Here is an 18331-nt window from a genome sequence, read left to right on the forward strand (position 1 = left end):
CATTGTGCCATCAAAAGTACTGGAGCAAATCATGATGGCAATGCGTGAATCGCTCAGCGTAATTCAGCTTGTGGGATTTTACGCTGATAAGAGGAAAGCCTCTTAAAACTGTGATGCAATCAGCTCATAATTACAGCACGGGTGAGCACCATATCTCACTTCCACCTTGTGACACCAAATCTTTACACAGACGTCCAATTGGACAACTCACTCGTGCATGAACATAATTCTCTACAAGAGCCAAGTCTATAATGTGATTATAAATTATTTTCCTTTATCTGCATTCGAATTTGTGTAAACACAAATAAATACCAAGAGGAAGTAAAATATCCCCATACAATTCCAAAGTTTATGAACAGCACTGCCAAAAAAGTATCAACTATATAAACTACCAGGTGCTTATCTGTAAACTCTGGAAGTTGTTAAGGCATTACAATTAGAATATGTATTTATACTGTACGCACTGCTGTTAGATTTTTAAGAGTAGTTTTGAAAAAAAAAATTTGGCCCGGGCAATACTGGGTATATAAGCTAGTACTGTATATATCAGCTAAATTATTGTAAGTAATTAACGTGACAATGTAGGCTAATCACAGGGGCTAATGAGGATGAAGGTAATGGTGGTGTTGGGGACATTATTGACTCCTTCATAGACGAATAACTCATTATTAATACATTTCATGTACACCTGACAATTATGCCACTGCTATGTGTGAACATTAATAAAAAAAACACAAGAATGTAATAGATATTATTTTAAGAAAACAATGTCACGTGACCAAATGTGCCAGTGATTGCTGTTAACATGCTAATTTCAGACAATCACTTTATTGTTTATTGTTACAATCTGTCTCTACATTATTATGAAAATACCACTTGTTCATACTGTCATTACTTTGTTTAGTATATTATATTTACAAAATATGTTTGCTCTTATTAATAAATTAGCTTGGGTTTTAATCATGGGCCACAATGTGACATTCAGCTAGAACTAATTAGCAACCGAAAAGCTATCAAGCTTTTCACGGTAGAGAAAAATCGGCTCGGGTTAGTGAAGGTGAAAGAATTGGGATATATTTACATCGTTGAGTGAGCGGGGAAAATCGACAAGTACCAGCCTCATGGTTGTAATGAGGGGTCACAAGCAGAGAAATCCCCTGTGCCAGCTGACCACAGTACCCAGGAGAGCAATTACAGCCGAGTTCAATCTGAAGTCACTAATAACTATTCACTTGGCATCATGAATCACTCCAAGCCCCAGTTTAAGAAGATGCAATCGTGTTATTACACCGTGAACAATTAGTTAATTGAGACACTTTTATGAGTTATAGTTGGTTTCTTTTTTTTACCATCTGCCACCAATTAACTCTTCAAAAAAAGCAAGCGTGACAATCAACATTCCTTGTGGGTAACATTAACCTTTGTGTGGCCAAAACAAACACTTTAAAGTTGTCTTCATTGTAACATTTCTACTGGAGATTACTTTTTAAAAATATGAATCAACCCTGTTATTTAGTGAAACACTCTTGCAATCGGGGAAACCATGGATGGATTTTTTGTTCAACTGAATTATGGGGGAAATAAAAAAGAGTCCTGCGGAAACTAACAATAATGCTAAGAAATATGCTGCACCTCTCTTTATGCCCTTGTGTCTCGAAAAGTTTTTACTTGAAATCAAAAGTCAAAGCCATAGTGATTTTCGGCTCAAACGAGCATTGGGAGGTGCTCGTCTGCTGTTTAGAACCTTGAGCAAGTGTTGGAAATTACAACGACTGCTGACTTCCTCACAAATCGGTAATTATTTCAGCAACCAGTAATTAATATGTGATACGATGAATCGAACTCTATTAAACATTCTAAGTCGTTGGTACTTTGCACAAGTAAATAACAAGCAGAACAACAAGGTATGAGAAGTAAATGTGCACATACAACAAGATTAACTGAACAAAAACAAGTACTTGTTGGAGGGAACACAACTCGAAATCACGAGAGAGTATACACATCTTGAACAATTACTGAGGAACAGACTGGGGTTCCAAATGGCGAAATAAATATTATGGTAATCACACATCAAAATTGTGTAACATAACGTCAATGAAAATAAACAAAAAATGAAGGACTGTGTAAATACTTCAACAGCGGAAAATATTTAAAACAAATAGTTTATCAGTGCACACTGCACAGGACACGTTTACTCAAACTTGACGTGTACCATCGCTTATGTGTATGAGTAATCGGTGGTCAGTGTTTATAATTCATAGACCCTCAAATTCACTGGGCATCACCTCTCATTTACTCAAATTTATATTCACCATTGCTTAGAGTATTATGTACAGTATCATGCCGTGAACTTCACACATCAGTTGGAATGAGAGGGCAGACAATCAGAGTAATAAATATAAATTGAACTGTGAGACATGTCAAGGTTACTTTTATGCTGTTGCTCTATGGTATTATATAGCCTTGGTGACATTGCAATGGTTTTCATATCGATAGTACTTGGTAATTTATTTATGCATTTGTGTGTTTATTACTAACATTAGAACGTATCAAAAGCAGCATCATTTTAGTATGTGAAGCTATATAATAGTTTAATAATTCAAATTTCACTCAATTGTATTTTCCTCATTCTCATCACGGCACCTTTAAAGTTTAACACGTCCATTAAGGTGGTGAATAATCTCAGTGAACAGCGTATTTACCACTGGGTACATTTTAAAGGTGCATATTGTTCGAATCTTACGGTCACCTGGCAATTCCTGATGGTGATTACTTTAAGAACGCCATGTATGGTTATTTGAACTTCAAAGAATGTGTGACATTCCTTACAAGGGCTGTGTGAATTTCACAGCCAAAAGAATCAAGTAAAAAAATCTGCATGTAAAAAAAATACAAACGCCCCTCTGCAGTTATGGCTTCCCATAGAATCCTTATGAAACATAAAATGCATTTCAGTGACACATTATATACGTTGGCTTTCATGATTATGTAAGTACAATGTAAATGTTTAACTGTGACCCTCCATATTATTTGGTCTTTTGGTAAAGTCACGTAGATAAGTTCAAAGAATATCTACGTGACTTTACCGAAAGACCTATGCATTCCTGCAGTCACGAAAGCTTTAAGTCAAGATGTACCCCTCCACCATGTCACAGAGCCAATCAAATCAAGTTGTCACCAATTAAGTTCTCACACGAGAGCTGAGCTTTTGTTAAACACCTGATGATGCTGGTTGTAATCTCCAGTGAAACATCGAATACAAAATGTACCCGCTTTTCAAACATTCCTCCAGTTTTTCTGGGAAACCAAATCAAGTGGCGAATTTGCCCATCACATGACATCTTAATTGTATTGGTTAAGTCGGGTAGTGCATTGTATCTATACGATTCCTACCCCCCCCCCAAATAATGATGAAGAAATGTCTAAGACTGCTAATGTGCACACAATAAACTTCAACTTGCTCATATAAAGCTACACATATATTTGTTCTGATGCTGATGAAGTCAAATTGGACATCATTCAAAATGATCTGACGTGTCAATTAGTCTAACAAATCTTCTAAACAATTAGTCAAAAATCTTCTAAATAATAGAGGTAATAATCCTGGATTCATGATTTCTGACAGAACTCTCCTTTGCTGCTACCTGGCTTCCAGAAGTCACACACACTTGAAAATCATCCTCCTGAGCTGTTTGAAAGGGTGGTCATGATTTAGAAAAAAAAATGGGTAAACCACATGCTGGGTGAGATAAAATTATATTTCTCACTCATGGGTGAAGAACCAGAGTGCCCAGTCATCCATAAGAATTTTTAAATTCAAGTGGTGGCACTGTGGAGACAATGAGTCTGACGGAAGCAATGGGAAACATTCCAAAGCTGCTTCTGATTTTTGTATACAATGCATCTATTCACTTAGAATGTACTCTCATAGTACTCAAGGGTGAAGCACAATATTGAATAAAAGGAACATAAGATAATTTTAAAAGTGCACCTTGTAAAGCAACAAATACTACCTGTTTTGGTGGTAAAGGTCACTGACTAATGTAGATATTACGTTTATCGCAAATTGTCATCTTGTGGCTGTCCTATAATGACCATAGATACAGAACTATGTATATAATTCACATTTTATCTTGATGTCAAATGTTTTGACTTCAAAATTCGCAGTCTAGCTTCTACAAATGCTTTTAAAATCTAATTTTTTAGTTAGTCATATTAACATACTTTCCTTAAAAAATAAAATATTAACTTTTTTGCAATGATCCAAAGAATAATCATTAAGTTGTTAATGAAAAATGTCAGCACATTTAGCAGAACATGGTATATGACGCTGGTTTCAATTTCCCGAAAAAAATCCATTGCTGTTGCTATGTATTTTTTGATGATTAATTATAGCATTACATTATAAAATAAAGGTGCAGCCCTGCAATTGCTTGCTCATGCCACATCTGGCAGAAGATACTCCACTAGAAGGAGCTCTAAAGAGGTGAGAGTACCCATACTTTACCCTACCACATACAACCCACTAATTGACTAACTGTGGTCTACTCATTCTAATACAGAGTGGGCAGAGAGTTTAAGAAATTGGCCAAATGGTTTTAACATTTGAATGGAAAATTTGTCCTCAGATTTTAACTTTTTTTTTACATATGCTGTGAAAGGCAATCATTTCCATGATTTTGGTTTTATGTATACAAGCGAAAATAGAAAATCTAATCCATAACACTCAAGTACCGGTGAGGATAAATCTAATGAATTATAGACTATGGTTATTTTGTGCATTATGGTATAAACATGTGACGATTCACCATCTCAATATTCAGGATACGAATTTAATTCAATATTTTTTTGTGAGTGAACGTAAAACCTCGAGCAGTTGCAGGGTATTTCACAAACCAATTACGCAGAACACACACACTGAAAATAATGAATTATTAAACACATGGTTTGATCCGTGTACTGCGAGCGTAAAGATAACGCTTAATAAATGCGTATTACATAATGTTCATGGCATGTATACCGTATTCCAGGTAGCCAACTTATTGTACTTTTCAGGTGAGAGGACAGTAATTCAGCACTCTGTAGGCAAGCAAGCGTTGGTGGGTATCCAGGTGCCATAATCTGGTTTGCCTGGAGCAGGCAGGACAGCAAGTGGACTCATCGCCGTCCATTTAAATCTCAGAATCTGAATAAGTATTTCCAGTGGAGGAATCCGATGAGTTATATGCTCTTTTTCACAGATGTCCAGTAGGGGATCCCTCGCTCACATTGGATTTCTCCGGGTGCTCCGGTTTCTCCCCACTCGTGTTAACACTCATCATTCATTGGCTGAAAGCATCTGAAAATAAAAAGCCAATGAAGGGCCCTCCTGAAAAAAATGTCATTCGACGCAGATGGAAGACGGTAGCAGTCTGTAGGACAGAGCAGAAATTGCTACCACCTCAAGGTGGCAACATATTTGTAGTACTGACTTACTTACACGACTAATACAAGTGAATTATATGATAATCCAATCATTTCAAGTGATTGCAACACAATTCAATGTCGTTGGCCACAGAAAAAATGGAACCACTAGAGATGCCACCCCAGGTGGTACCAACAATATAATGTTCTGCCCTGGGCTTGATGGAATATAGGACCCACACTTCTACCTATAAAAACCCACACACAAACAGTAATTACTAATCATGATAATATATATTTTGTGACAAGTATTACACATCATACATTTTAATAAGATTACTTGAACAATGTAAGGTATATCAATGTTTCGGAGGTCAGGATTTGCTTGTTTTCTAAGTGTTTAAATATATTGTATCTTCATTACTTCAATCATTTATATTGTGTTCCACAATTCAATTATCTGCTGCTGACAGCGTGCACTGGTGAGCTATCATGTTTGTAGGTTGAAAAGATTTTACTGTTGAACATAACCCATCAATATTCATTTAGCAGGTAAAGTACTATTGAATGAAGATGACTCGCCAAGGGAAACAATGTTAATAGACATTAATATCGATGTGTAGTTTTTGCTGATGTCTCGAGTGGACTTTAAATCTAAAAAAACTTGCCTTGCCATTCTAAAAAAGTAAGAAAACACAAGCTAAGGCATTTTAAATACTCCGGTGAGCAGTGCTCAGCACAAATAAAATACAGTTTCATAGAAGCGGTGACTTATCTTTTCACCTTGAAAAAAATCATTAATTATGGGAGAACCCCACTGTTATATGGTTCCACTGGGATACACCTCTAACCATTTGACTGATAAGATCCTTGCTTTATGGCCAAGCTCACACGAGAGAGATAATGCAGGGTCCATTGTTACACATCTTTAACGCTTTGTGGTGTGGGTTATTGTGATAAACAATTTGAGTTAACAATTCACGACCTACACAACTGGGAGGGGGGGGGACATTAAAAGTAGAAACGTTCATACCAGTAAAGCAGCATCTGCAGCAATTTCCATGAATAAAAAAATGTCTAAAGAATACATTTCATGTAAACAAAAAATCCCAATAATAATTTTAACTTGGAACAATATTTGCTAGTTCTCGAAGCAAGAGTAACTCAGAAGTGTGAGGAACAACAGACAAGCGGAAAGGAATGTGATCAAAGGTGGCTGTCTCGACTCAGTGTGCTAATCACGGCACCACACGAACCAGAGTATGGACATAAATTTTGATTGAAAGCTTTCGTGTCTGCAGGGATTCATATTCTTGGTTCTTTCGGTAAAGTCACATAGAAGGGAAAAAATTAAAGAATAAAAATATAAAACAATACAATTCTCACGACGTTTCGACTGTTTTTATATTGTTATTATTTTATTTATTCCCTTCTATGTGACTTTACCGAAAGATCTAAGAATAAGAGTATGGACATGTTTACCACTCATTAAAATTAACTTTGAAAATCCATTTGCTCTCTGGCTAATTTATTAACAAAGAATGTATTTACTAAAATATAATTGAAATTAGACAAATTGCAATAAAGCACGTATATATATAAAACACATCACTTATTTATAGAACGTTCTCAATATATATTCTATTTAGTGATGTGTGAAAAGTTTAAAAGCGTATGTGCGTATTTAACGATCTATTTTGCATCGAGTCTGCATCATAAAGCTCGCGATTTTTATTTTTATGTTTCATTTCCATAATACAACAGTCACTACCGCCCCCTTGGGTGCAATGTCAGGCAACCTCTTGTCAACATGCCCTCTGCAAGGAGAGCTCCAACAAACGCAAAGGTCACACGCCGCTGAAATAACCGCCGTCTCTAAATGTTGTATTGTTCATTAGACACATCCCTCTATAGTTACTATTGATGAGAACATTAACAAGGGAATTCCTGTATATATATAGATAGATTTTTACAAATGCGATACATATGCAGGATTGTATTTGAACGTTGTATTCATTCATAGCAGCGTTATGAAGCTGCTTATGCACTTATACACGTGTTTGCATGTTAAAAACAATTACGCGATTAGTTTTATTCGTAATGTGTCAAATTATAATTTTCAGTTTAGCCTGCAAGAAGTCATGGCACACAGTTTTAATCAAGGTTCAAGATGATATTGTTTCACCAGTGGAGAACTCTAGAGATAGGATGAGCCTCATTTTCAAGTGGCACCTGAGTTGTGGTCATAATGGAACTGGATGTTGTTACAGATACAGCATATCACATGTCTTTCACACGAGTAAGGTGAAGGAACGCTGCCTCAAAATTATTTGTCTAGAAAGTAGGCTTTTGTTGAGAGATGGCAGATTAAGTGAATGGCATTTTTTTATAATTGAGTTCATTGTGTAGCCATCTGTGGAGAAACTACGCAATAAAATATGTATTGTAGTGTTCCAAAAAAGCATGTATAGCTTATAGTATACATATCAATATGTGGATTATCAGGTTTGTCCATGACATCCCGCAATTTATTATACAGGAAGGGATTTCTTAAATTCCATTGTGTCCCACCAGTCTACAGGTTTCCCTTGTTCACCATTTGTGAGATGTGTATTTGGATAAAAAACACGAGGGAAAGAGGTGGATCTAGTGAGCCATAGGGAGAGGGCTCAGTAATGGAGTTGAATGCACAAATGGGGTTTAGACTTCTCGATAATCGAATCTCGTACAAATGTTGTATTAAGACATTGTCTACCATATGAATGCAGATTTCAGATCTAAGAAAAATATACATTTTTAATGTAACAAGGCCTAGTGTGTGTTGATTTAATGGTGACATACACACACTCCAAGAAATTTGGTGGTATGGCCAATAAATACGGACCATTAGGAACTCCTAGGAAAATAGCTGTCAACAAGTGCATTGCGCACAATGCTACATAAATGCACAATGTCGCATGCCATTTATAATAACTGACGATCTGAAAGCTATTCAGATGTTTTTTTATTCCAAGTTAAAAATAAAAAAGCAAGGGACAAGTCCTTACTAACAACTACTATGATTTTTCATTTTTGGAGGGGTTGCCCCCCTTACCTGAAAATCCTGGCTCCGCCATTGGATAGTTGTCAGCCTTTATTTATTACGGGTCAGCCCACTACGACTGTTAATTTACTTCACCAGTTAAACCCCACTGTATTATTTAGCACCTTTTCAGGGGTGACCTGGCCACACATGATAGCTCGTCATGTAATCTCAACGCATGTTTCTCAACCCAGAAAAAAATCCAAGTGATCAGGAGGAGAGATCACACGAACTCCAAACATACAGGCATAAGCATGGCTGGGATCAAACCCACAACCTCCTCCATACCAGGCAAGGGGAGATAACATCTCGCTACGGTGGCGCCTCAGAAAACGTTTGTGACATCGAATTAATAACTAATATTTCAGCCTCTGTGGCACATATAATATTTGGCGCATACTTTCTCGTAATTTTTTTTATTCACAAAAATTACCATGCGTAATGTGAGATCATGTGGATGCAAATAAATACTTTCTAAACCAATATGAACAATATGAGTTACGAATCTCGTATGGTGGGTCAGAATGTGAAATCACGTGACAAGTTGAGAAAAGCAGCCTTTTATTTAACAAGCGAGAGACATTTTAAATAAAGCGAGGACATTTTTTTGTATGGAATTTTAGACTGATAATTAATGATTATTATGACTACAATGTACCCAGGAACGCCTCACTCAATAAATACTTTTTTCAAGAGGGTCCTGCAAAGGAGTTGATAGTAATTGTTGAAATTTGGAAAATGTTGATCATGGCACTTGGCACACAGTGGCCTGCTCGTCTTTAAATTACATCACGATATCTTTAATGTCCACTGTGAAGCACATGGCACGTATTTTACGGTTAATACACCCAACTTATTAACCAAGGCAACCTGTCAGATTTGAAACGCGATGTCACGTAGGTAAAAAATAAAATAAATCACGACGTTTCGGGCGCTTTCCCACCTGATGACGGACGCTTGTGTTGCGCCCGAAACGTCGTCATTTATTTTATTTTATGCCTACTTGACTTTACCGAAAGAACCAAAGAGTATGGATTCCTGCAGTCACGAAAGCTTCAAATCTAGATTGCTTTATAGATATTATGATCGGCACATATGTGCAGAGTTCAAATTAACAAGAGGAATATATGAAACACCCTTACTGCTTATCCCACAAATTATTCCGTGGAGAAGATCTATAAGTAAGGAGCTTTGTTCCTGATTTCACGATATTGTGTTGTTTTGGATACCTTCGTACTAAAATGTATGAATCCATAACATGTATTACATCATGTCAAAATAATATCTGATTTGTAATGATTAGTTGATTACACATAAACCTTGATATTCAAATCACAGATGGGTTTTCCCCCCCCTCATATATCGAATAATAATCATACGTCAAATATTGCTAGACGGTATTTACTTACATATACTCTAGTGCAACATGTACTGTAATGTTGAAAGATAATGTTTTCTGGAAACTTGTTATAAAGAGCTAAACTATTCTTCTTAATCCCTCTAAAGATAATCATGTACATCTTGTGAGTATATCAAGCAATGCACTTACCTGTACACTTACCTACAGTAGGTGCCAAAGTCAACACAGTCGTGCAATAAACATGCATACAGTATATGTGCATATACATAGGTTGCTGGTTAGAATTTATTTGAGGCCTGCCTTTTAGCTTTCAAGGTTTAAAGACCTGGATGACTTACAGATTTTAGGTGATTTTTTGTTTTAGACATGAGCACAATCCCTAAGCAGATGGCTGTTTCACTGCATGCATTCTTCTAATATTTTAGGACATTAAATTTTATAAAATGATTTTTTTCTTCACATATAAGCTGCCGTGCCAGGTGTACATTTTATGACAATGGGCTATGATCTTCGCGACACTGCCAAATTTCCAAGCGGCCACATGACCCCTCCAGGTCTCGGAACAGATTGGGTTATTGTGAGCGGGAGGATTGCATAGGAGGCCGGGGTGCATGCCAAACTGGCGGCAAAAGTTGAGCGCACAGCGACGGGCCTGCGCGATTTGGCCAGGTAGTATCGAGGAGCATGCTCATACTCACGGTCATTGCAGAAGGCACCACTGTAGGATGTCATGGTACAATCGCAGGTGAAGCTATCCCACTGCTGCACACACTGGCCCTGATTAGCACACGAGTCCTCTTGGCAGGTGGTGCTAGGACCTGAGCCAGGGAGACAGCAGGAAAGGCTTCTAGGAGCAGAATGCATTGTGCATTAACCAGCTGCAAAGCATCGCTAATTGGCTCTGGCCAATCAAAGTCAATGATAGTCCAGTTTTTTTTTTCTTCCTACAAAAATTCGTTTCATCACCCAGCAGCAAAAATGAAAACCTCATTTGTGAGTTACTGGGTATAATTTTACACGCAACAGAAATCCAACTTAATTTTTGGATGCAAATGTTTGCTCAGCAAACATGGTCCATAAGTGGATATGTGGGCGATCTAAATTAACAGGGAATGATGATAATGTAAGAAAGTATTGAGGAAAAAAGCATGAAACATTTATACAGTGCTACAAAGAGGTTAAGTACATCATCCTAAAATATAACTTCTGGCATTTAATATCAAAGCATGAACTTACAGAACTACTTTAACCCACTGCCACTACATTTGCATTAGCATTTATTTTTTAAATCTCAGTGCTATACCTTTCATGTGTGCTTTCAACTCAGCTTTGTCAGCAAAACAAATGAAGGGGAAAAAGAAAAGAAGCAGAAGAACATGTTTACATGATCAGAGTAATCAGATGAATCACAGACATGGGCCACCCATGGCATTCACAATGATATGCACCATTATCATACACGGAACATGACAAAAGACAGCACTGCGTCTGAATAAAGAAAAAGTGAATTGTGAAATATGAATAAAATATGCAACATAACTAGACTGCAGTGTAATTATAAATATTTTTTTTTATCAGAAATAAAGTGGGTTTAGAAGTCAAGAGACACACAATGTTTCCCAATTAAAATAAAGACTGCCGAGATTAATTATGTATGACAACTTTATTTTTAAAATACATGTTCTCCAGCATGTGCTAGCAATGACGAAAATAATATCTGTAATGAAGTATTCCATTAGCGTCGAGGCAAAGTGGAAGAATACAATGATTGTGAAAGCACCAGTTAGCAATAGTATTGCAGAATAATTCCATGCAAATAGTTGATACATTATTTACCAGTAACAGTCATTCTAAAGCATTGTAACAATAACGTTTTACCGTGACTGTGACCAATTTTTTTTAATTAATTTATTTGCCTTCTTGGTTCTTTCGGTAAATTCACGTAGAAGGGAAGTAATAAAATTATAAAAATAAAACTTAATAAAATAATTCTCACGACGTTTCGGCCAAAACGTCGTGAGAATTATTGTATTATGTTTTATTTTTATTTTTTATTACTTCCCTTCTACGTGACTTTACCGAAAGAACCAAGAAGATGAATCCCTGCAGTCACGAAATCTTTAAATCGAAATTTTATTTATTTGCATCATTGCTCACACGTGTGTACATCCACTGCACTTATTTTGGTTTGTATCATTGTTCACACTGTACAGCTCTGTTTTCTTGAGCAAGAAAATAAAACACATGCAATTACACTATGAGACCTCCTTTACGAGTGGCAAAATATAGTAGTAGGTTTTTACCCTTTAAACTGGTACAAAACTGACACCTTTATACAAGGCATCATGATGACGCCTTTTGGCGTCATCTGGTCCAGCACCATGTGAGACTAGGCTCTAAGGAAAGCTGTCTCAGGTGTGGACCAATCAACTTCAAGGACAGTGCATATCATTACCATTATCAGAGTTGTTTCTTTTTGTTTGCATTTTGACTGCTTGTGTTGCGGTTATTGCAAACATGATGCCTTGTATAAAGGTGTCAGTTTTGTACCAGTTTAAAGGGTAAAAACCTACTACTACATGCAATTACACCAACAACAACTGCAACAAAACGCCCCACCACTGGTGCGTAACTCGGCTAGTATTTCAAAGTACACAAAACAATGTATACAGCATGTGCACGCCAGGTGGGGGATACCTTCACAGCCACGCTCGATGGAGCCCATGCGGTAGAGGGCCTCATCAATCATGTCTGGGAGGCGGCCGTTGAGGTCCAGAGATGCCAGGCAGCCCTGGAACCCCTCGCGGGAGCCCACCAGCTTGGGAAGGTTGCTGTACTCTATCTTGGACAGCCCTCCGATGTAGAGCTCTCCTGCGGGTGACAACATTGTTACGGGAAATAATTTTGTGGCGGCGATGCTTGCCTCGGGCGCTGGTGTACAAATGGTCTTGAAGAGAGGCATTGTATGGAATGTTGCAATTGTTTTTTTAAAGGCCACAGTTTTATTGACGAATGTGAAATTAAATGAGCCAATTTGTCATATGCCAGTGTTCAGTGGCAACATGTTGGGTTGTACAGATCTTGGCTGTGGGTGATATTTAAATATAGACACGTGAGCTGCATTGCTAGTTAATTCAATACAAAATCTTGTCAATGAATCTGGACCTTAAAGTGCCTGTACAGTAATGTACATAATGCTCTGGGGCTGATTTCATAAAACAACTGGAATACAAAATGCCTTAAGCTTCCTGTTTCAATCAATGCAATGCAGGGATATTTTCGCTCCACGTGCTTTGTGCGACTGGCCAATGGTGATATACCTCACTGAGACGTGGAAACGTTTATTAACTTGTACATAGCAAACAATTGTGATGTAAAGTGATGAGAAAACTAGAATGTGAATTTGTCTAAAATCATTCACAAATGACTGGTATCAACATGGGACCTCCTTTGCCAGTGTCAAAATATAATTGTCTTTGTGCTGTTCGCCTTTTGGCGTACTCTGGCCTAACACTATTTGAGACTAGGCTCTAAAAAAAGCTGTCTCTGGTGTGGACCAATCAGTTTCAAAGACAATGCAGAAACTGTCAGACCATATTTTTTTGGTATTTTCACCACAAGTATCTGTGGTTAATGCAGACATGATTTCTTGCAAAAGGTTCAGTTTGGTGTTTTAACATCTTAACACCTGTTTTGTTGCCAGAAAAAGGGGAAAACCTATTCTTATGACTGGTATCAAGTTTATGCTTCAGCGCAATTATATATATAGAATAGTTTATTAAAATTAACACAAACATGTATCTTTACTGCCACCGTGAGGGAATAGCTTGATATTTGGGTTAACTGGCCTTCTTAAGTCTGTGATTTATTAGTATTATTATTTAATTTAATTAAAGTGTGGCCAGTACTGGATATAAGGCTCAAATAAATGTTCTACTTCCGAAAAGCATGGTTGGCTACGTAAGGCGCGAAAGAAGTTCAACGTACATACATATTAACATCTTGCTCCGATGTACATATTTTGTTTGCAAATCAGCTTTCTAGTTTCCTTATCAAGATACATCAATATTGTTTGGAAATTAAATTCTATCCAGAAATCGCTATCAACGTTTCTCCTGCCATCAGGTGGAGTACCAGCGTCCTCTAGTGGCAAACACGACACACTACACCAACTTCAGTCTAAAAATAAACTATTAAATAAAAAAACATATTTTACCAGGTCAGGCCCACTGAGCGACGTCGCTCTTTTTCAGAAGCGACCTGGCCACAAATAATAGCTCAACGAAGCTGGCTTATTATGTGGAAATGTATAGCAGCCAAATAGTTTAAACGCATTTTTCTAAGCGTGGAGGGAAAAACTGGAGGACCCGGAGAAAAATCCGCACGACCACGGGGAGAATATGCAAACTCTAAGTATATAAGCAGGCGTCAAGGTGGAGATCGAACCCACGACCACCCTGTATACCAGGCGAGGTAGTTAACATCCCTCCACCCTGGCACCCAGAGCGATGACCACTTTAGAATCGACAATAGAGAGCTGTTGATGCTTCCGTGGTGTAATAGTTAGCACATCAGAATTGCGATGCAGATGTCCCAGTTCCATCCCCTGTCGAAGCAATTGTAGTGACATAGGACGTCACTACTGTGTCGGCCCGTACGAGGGCTGGGGGGTCACGTGGTGGAGGGACCCAGACCTCCCGTGAGGACGATTTAAGAAACTCGTCCATCTAAATAATGGAAGAGTTTCTTAAATCCCCACCACCCCCAGTTGCATGACCCCCGTATCCCCCTAGCGACATAAATGGGCCAACCCAGTGATGTAAATTCACAAATGATGGGCAGCTCATGAGTAGTGGGTACTTCAATCTCTTCCAAAACATTTAGGTCAGTGTGGAAGAGTAGGCCAAATACCATTTGGGAGTGCTTTCCGCCACGTTCGCCACAATTTGACTCCACTTACCCATGAATGCATTTTGCAGATAATGGCAAAATATGTTCACGTATAACAGGAGATGAGCACTTTTTTCCAGCTTCAAACTGCTGTTGGTGGTAAGTTTGTTGCCCTTCCGCTGCACGTCTAATTAGCACATTTGGCTACGTACAGTGCAAAAAAGTTCAGCATACATACATATATTAGCGGACCTTATAGGTTCCGCAGGTAATAGGAGTCACAGGTGATAAGGGGCACAGAGAGGAGCCACTCGACTGTATTTACCTTTAAGGTCCAGATTCTTGGCACCATTCACGTTCAGGGTGCTGGACTTGGAGTCCACCTTCAAGGTGTGCACATTGTTGAGCTCTCTGGCGATGATCACGTTGTGCCACTGGTTATCGTTGAGCACTTTCTTCGAGCTGTCCTTGATGAGGTTCTGCCCATTCCCCAAATCGAACACGTAGTGGATGTGCCTGAAAAATAATCAAACATGTGCAGCGCTCATGAATATCAAGGTTATACAGCAATTGTTGTAAATAAAATAGAATGCAGCGATTTTGCGCATGTTCTGCTCAGAAACATTTTGAGAACATTTTTAATGTCGGAAGTAGTAATATCAATGCACTGTAATATCACATTTATATGGATGAGGGTTTTTTTATGCTGCTACATCCTGTTCTCACAATAGTTTAAAACCTCTGAGCGTGCATATTATATATGGGCAGTTGCACAATTTCGCACATACATTTCAGACATTTTACAGATGTGGATATTCATTACCATAATCATTAAGTGGCTTCTTTATTTGGGCATGGGACATCAACCAATTAGGGCTGTAATTCAGTGTGACGATGGTGAATTTAGTTTTGTGTCTGTGCCAGACCATTGAATTATTCCATCAGCTATATATGTACTTAAAAAACCTTAGATAATTAACTTGAAAAATTCCACTCCATGTGTTTTATAACAATAATTGTCAAATGTTGACGGCGAGTTTCATAATTTGAGGAACTGTCCATAGACATACATGAGCAAATTTGTTCATAGTTATCCAAACAGTGATTTATATATTCATAGCTTGTGCGTTGCTTAGCACAGGCACGAAAGGTTCAAATTGCCAAGTCGCCTGGCAAAAACAAACCCACGCTATTGAAGACAACAGTAGAGACGTACCCTTTCACGAGCTCCACCGCGATGAAGTCACTGCCGTCTCCACTGTTGAAGAGTATGAGCCCCTCGGGCGATGTGGTCTTGAACTGGAAGAAGAGGTGCATGGTGGTGTAGGCTTGCAGAGTGGGCAGTGTGAGGAAGCTGACTTTGGTCTTGAAAGTGATGGGGTCAGCGATGATGTTGCGCATGCCAAAGCGAGCATTCAGCTCGCAGTAGTCGATGTCGCCATTCTTGCATTGGTCGATGTATCCCATCCGGTTAAAGTTCACGTTCTGCAGGTGGCCGATGAAGTTGGAGGGCACCACGGAGGTGTAGCGCCGCTCTGTCATGATGCCCGTCTCGATGTTGTGGAACTCCAGCCGCGTGTGATCCCCGATCATTTGACCTTTGCAGATAAAGGGACGCAGTCCTGTTTTTTCCACCAATAACTTCGTGGGTTACAGCTACATAAACCCAAGTATTTAGTGAAATTATAGTTATGAAACATGAATCATATGACTTTTATACTCATTATTAATATAAAAATGAAGCACTGATTGACCTCTCTGCCTATAACAATTTGATGTCATGGCCAGCTGTTGACCAAAATCATTAGATGCCATTCTAACTGTACTGTGCACTGAATCGACGCAATGCTCAGCAAACATACTTTCGCTGCTAAACACAGCCCCAGAAAATTGCGAACAATAGATAAGTGACCTGCCATGTACATACCTACTCTAAACACCCAGGAATGTCTGTCCTTAAGGCTCGTGACGTCACTCCGCATCGACCAGCCCCAACTCATGAATATTCATGAGCAGGTGACATCCTCCAAATGGACCTGCCCCCCCTCATTAATAATCATGAGCACGTGACGTCACTCTACATGGGGGGCCGAGGCGCCTCCTCCCCCCTCATCGGCGTCAACTTACAACCCTCACTACAAAGGCAGAACACTCACGTCACGCAATCTCCATAACGCTATTGAGACATCAAAGTAAAAAGGACGTCATGATGAACAAGGGATTATAACCTTTAAATGAAATAGGTCTGTGTCACTGCGCCCTTACAAATTGCACACGAATTAATGCAGTGAATATCACGTCGCGCTCTGCTTTTCATTTGCAAGTTTCAGATTTACTGCAATACACCCGTCCTTGGACGGGCAAAAGGCTAGTCTCATATGTTCAGAAATGCAGATGCCATAGTCCCTTCTGCACAGGGCACAATCCTCAAGAACATTCACAGCTGACATAACTTCATCGGAACCATATATCTGTAACTGGAGCCTGCGACCAAATTCTTCCAAAACCACCACAAATGCTTTCCACTTGAACAAGCATGCAGCAGATGCTACCCTTAATGGTTACTTGTGGTAGCCCAGTGCATTATGACCCCACTTCAATATATCTCGGGGTTTTCAAGGATAGAAGCCTGGCCTTCAAGCCTCACATACAACAGATCTGTGAAAATACCAAATCAAGATTCACCCTGCTACAGAATCTTTTCAGGAATGACCTGGGGCACCTCAGCTGATGTGCTGAAAATTGCCACTCTCTCACTAATCTACTCAGTAGCACAGTCACTGTGCTCCAGTCTGATCCGAGAGCTCGTATACAACACTGCTAGATGCACAATGAACGCAATGCACATCATAACCAGAACACTGAAACCAACACCAGTCCCCAGGCTCTGTTCTAGTTAACAATCAATCACCAAATATCTACACAGAGATTCAAATTGTACGGGAGATTATACGTTTTCTTACCAAGGACAACCTACTCATCAACAATGTACACCCCTGCTCACTCAAAACCCGATCCCCCTTCTGGGAACTCACTTGTTATCATATAATCTCGCCCAGATCGGGAAGAACGCTGGCGAACAAAGTGAAACAATGTACATGTCCAGAAAATAAAACCTCGTTTGAGACCCAAACATTGCACCTCCTGACTATGACACTCATCAAAGACATTCGTAAATCATCAATTGCATCAGAACATCTAGAGACCAATGTGCACATCTACTTCACGAAAGGACAACTAAAGGCAAGCCACAGTTGTGCAACTGTGATCACGCAGCCCAAACTATGGACCATTTAGTAGTGTGCGCTTATTCGTGGCTAGCAGATGTCGACATTGACATTCAGCTCCTGAACATAGTTCTGCCATAAGCAAGCATAGAATGCAAATGTCGCCAATAAAAACTGTTCACAAAATGTAAATTTTCCATAGCAATTAAATTTGTTTTAAAATAATAAACCAAATGACAGCTTACCTTCCGTCGCGATCCCATCCACAATAAGTTTGAGGCTCTTCCCACGACGAGTGACATGCACTGTGTGCCACTCATTATCGTTGAGGTTCTTGCCAACGTAGAGGGTCTCCGGTCCCTTGCCTAT

General features: G+C 38.9%; 1 protein-coding gene across 5 annotated transcripts in view; it reads right to left on the reverse strand.

Annotated features, from left to right (window-relative positions):
• Nucleotides 1-18331, reverse strand: part of LOC144719900 (neurexin-1-like) — a 297506-nt gene that overhangs the window by 112892 nt on the left and 166283 nt on the right. For all 5 annotated transcript variants that reach the window (XM_078596215.1, XM_078596213.1, XM_078596212.1 and 2 more), the window contains 5 exons: nt 18208-18327; nt 15952-16333; nt 15061-15251; nt 12543-12716; nt 10544-10663 (listed from right to left, as the gene is read on the reverse strand). In XM_078596215.1, the coding sequence (XP_078452341.1) occupies nt 10544-10663; nt 12543-12716; nt 15061-15251; nt 15952-16333; nt 18208-18327 (987 nt within the window). The remainder of the gene's footprint in view (nt 1-10543; nt 10664-12542; nt 12717-15060; nt 15252-15951; nt 16334-18207; nt 18328-18331) is intronic.

The sequence above is a fragment of the Lampetra planeri genome, chromosome 7, assembly GCF_965212315.1.
Source record: "Lampetra planeri chromosome 7, kcLamPlan1.2.h2, whole genome shotgun sequence".
Classification (NCBI taxonomy): domain Eukaryota; kingdom Metazoa; phylum Chordata; class Hyperoartia; order Petromyzontiformes; family Petromyzontidae; genus Lampetra; species Lampetra planeri.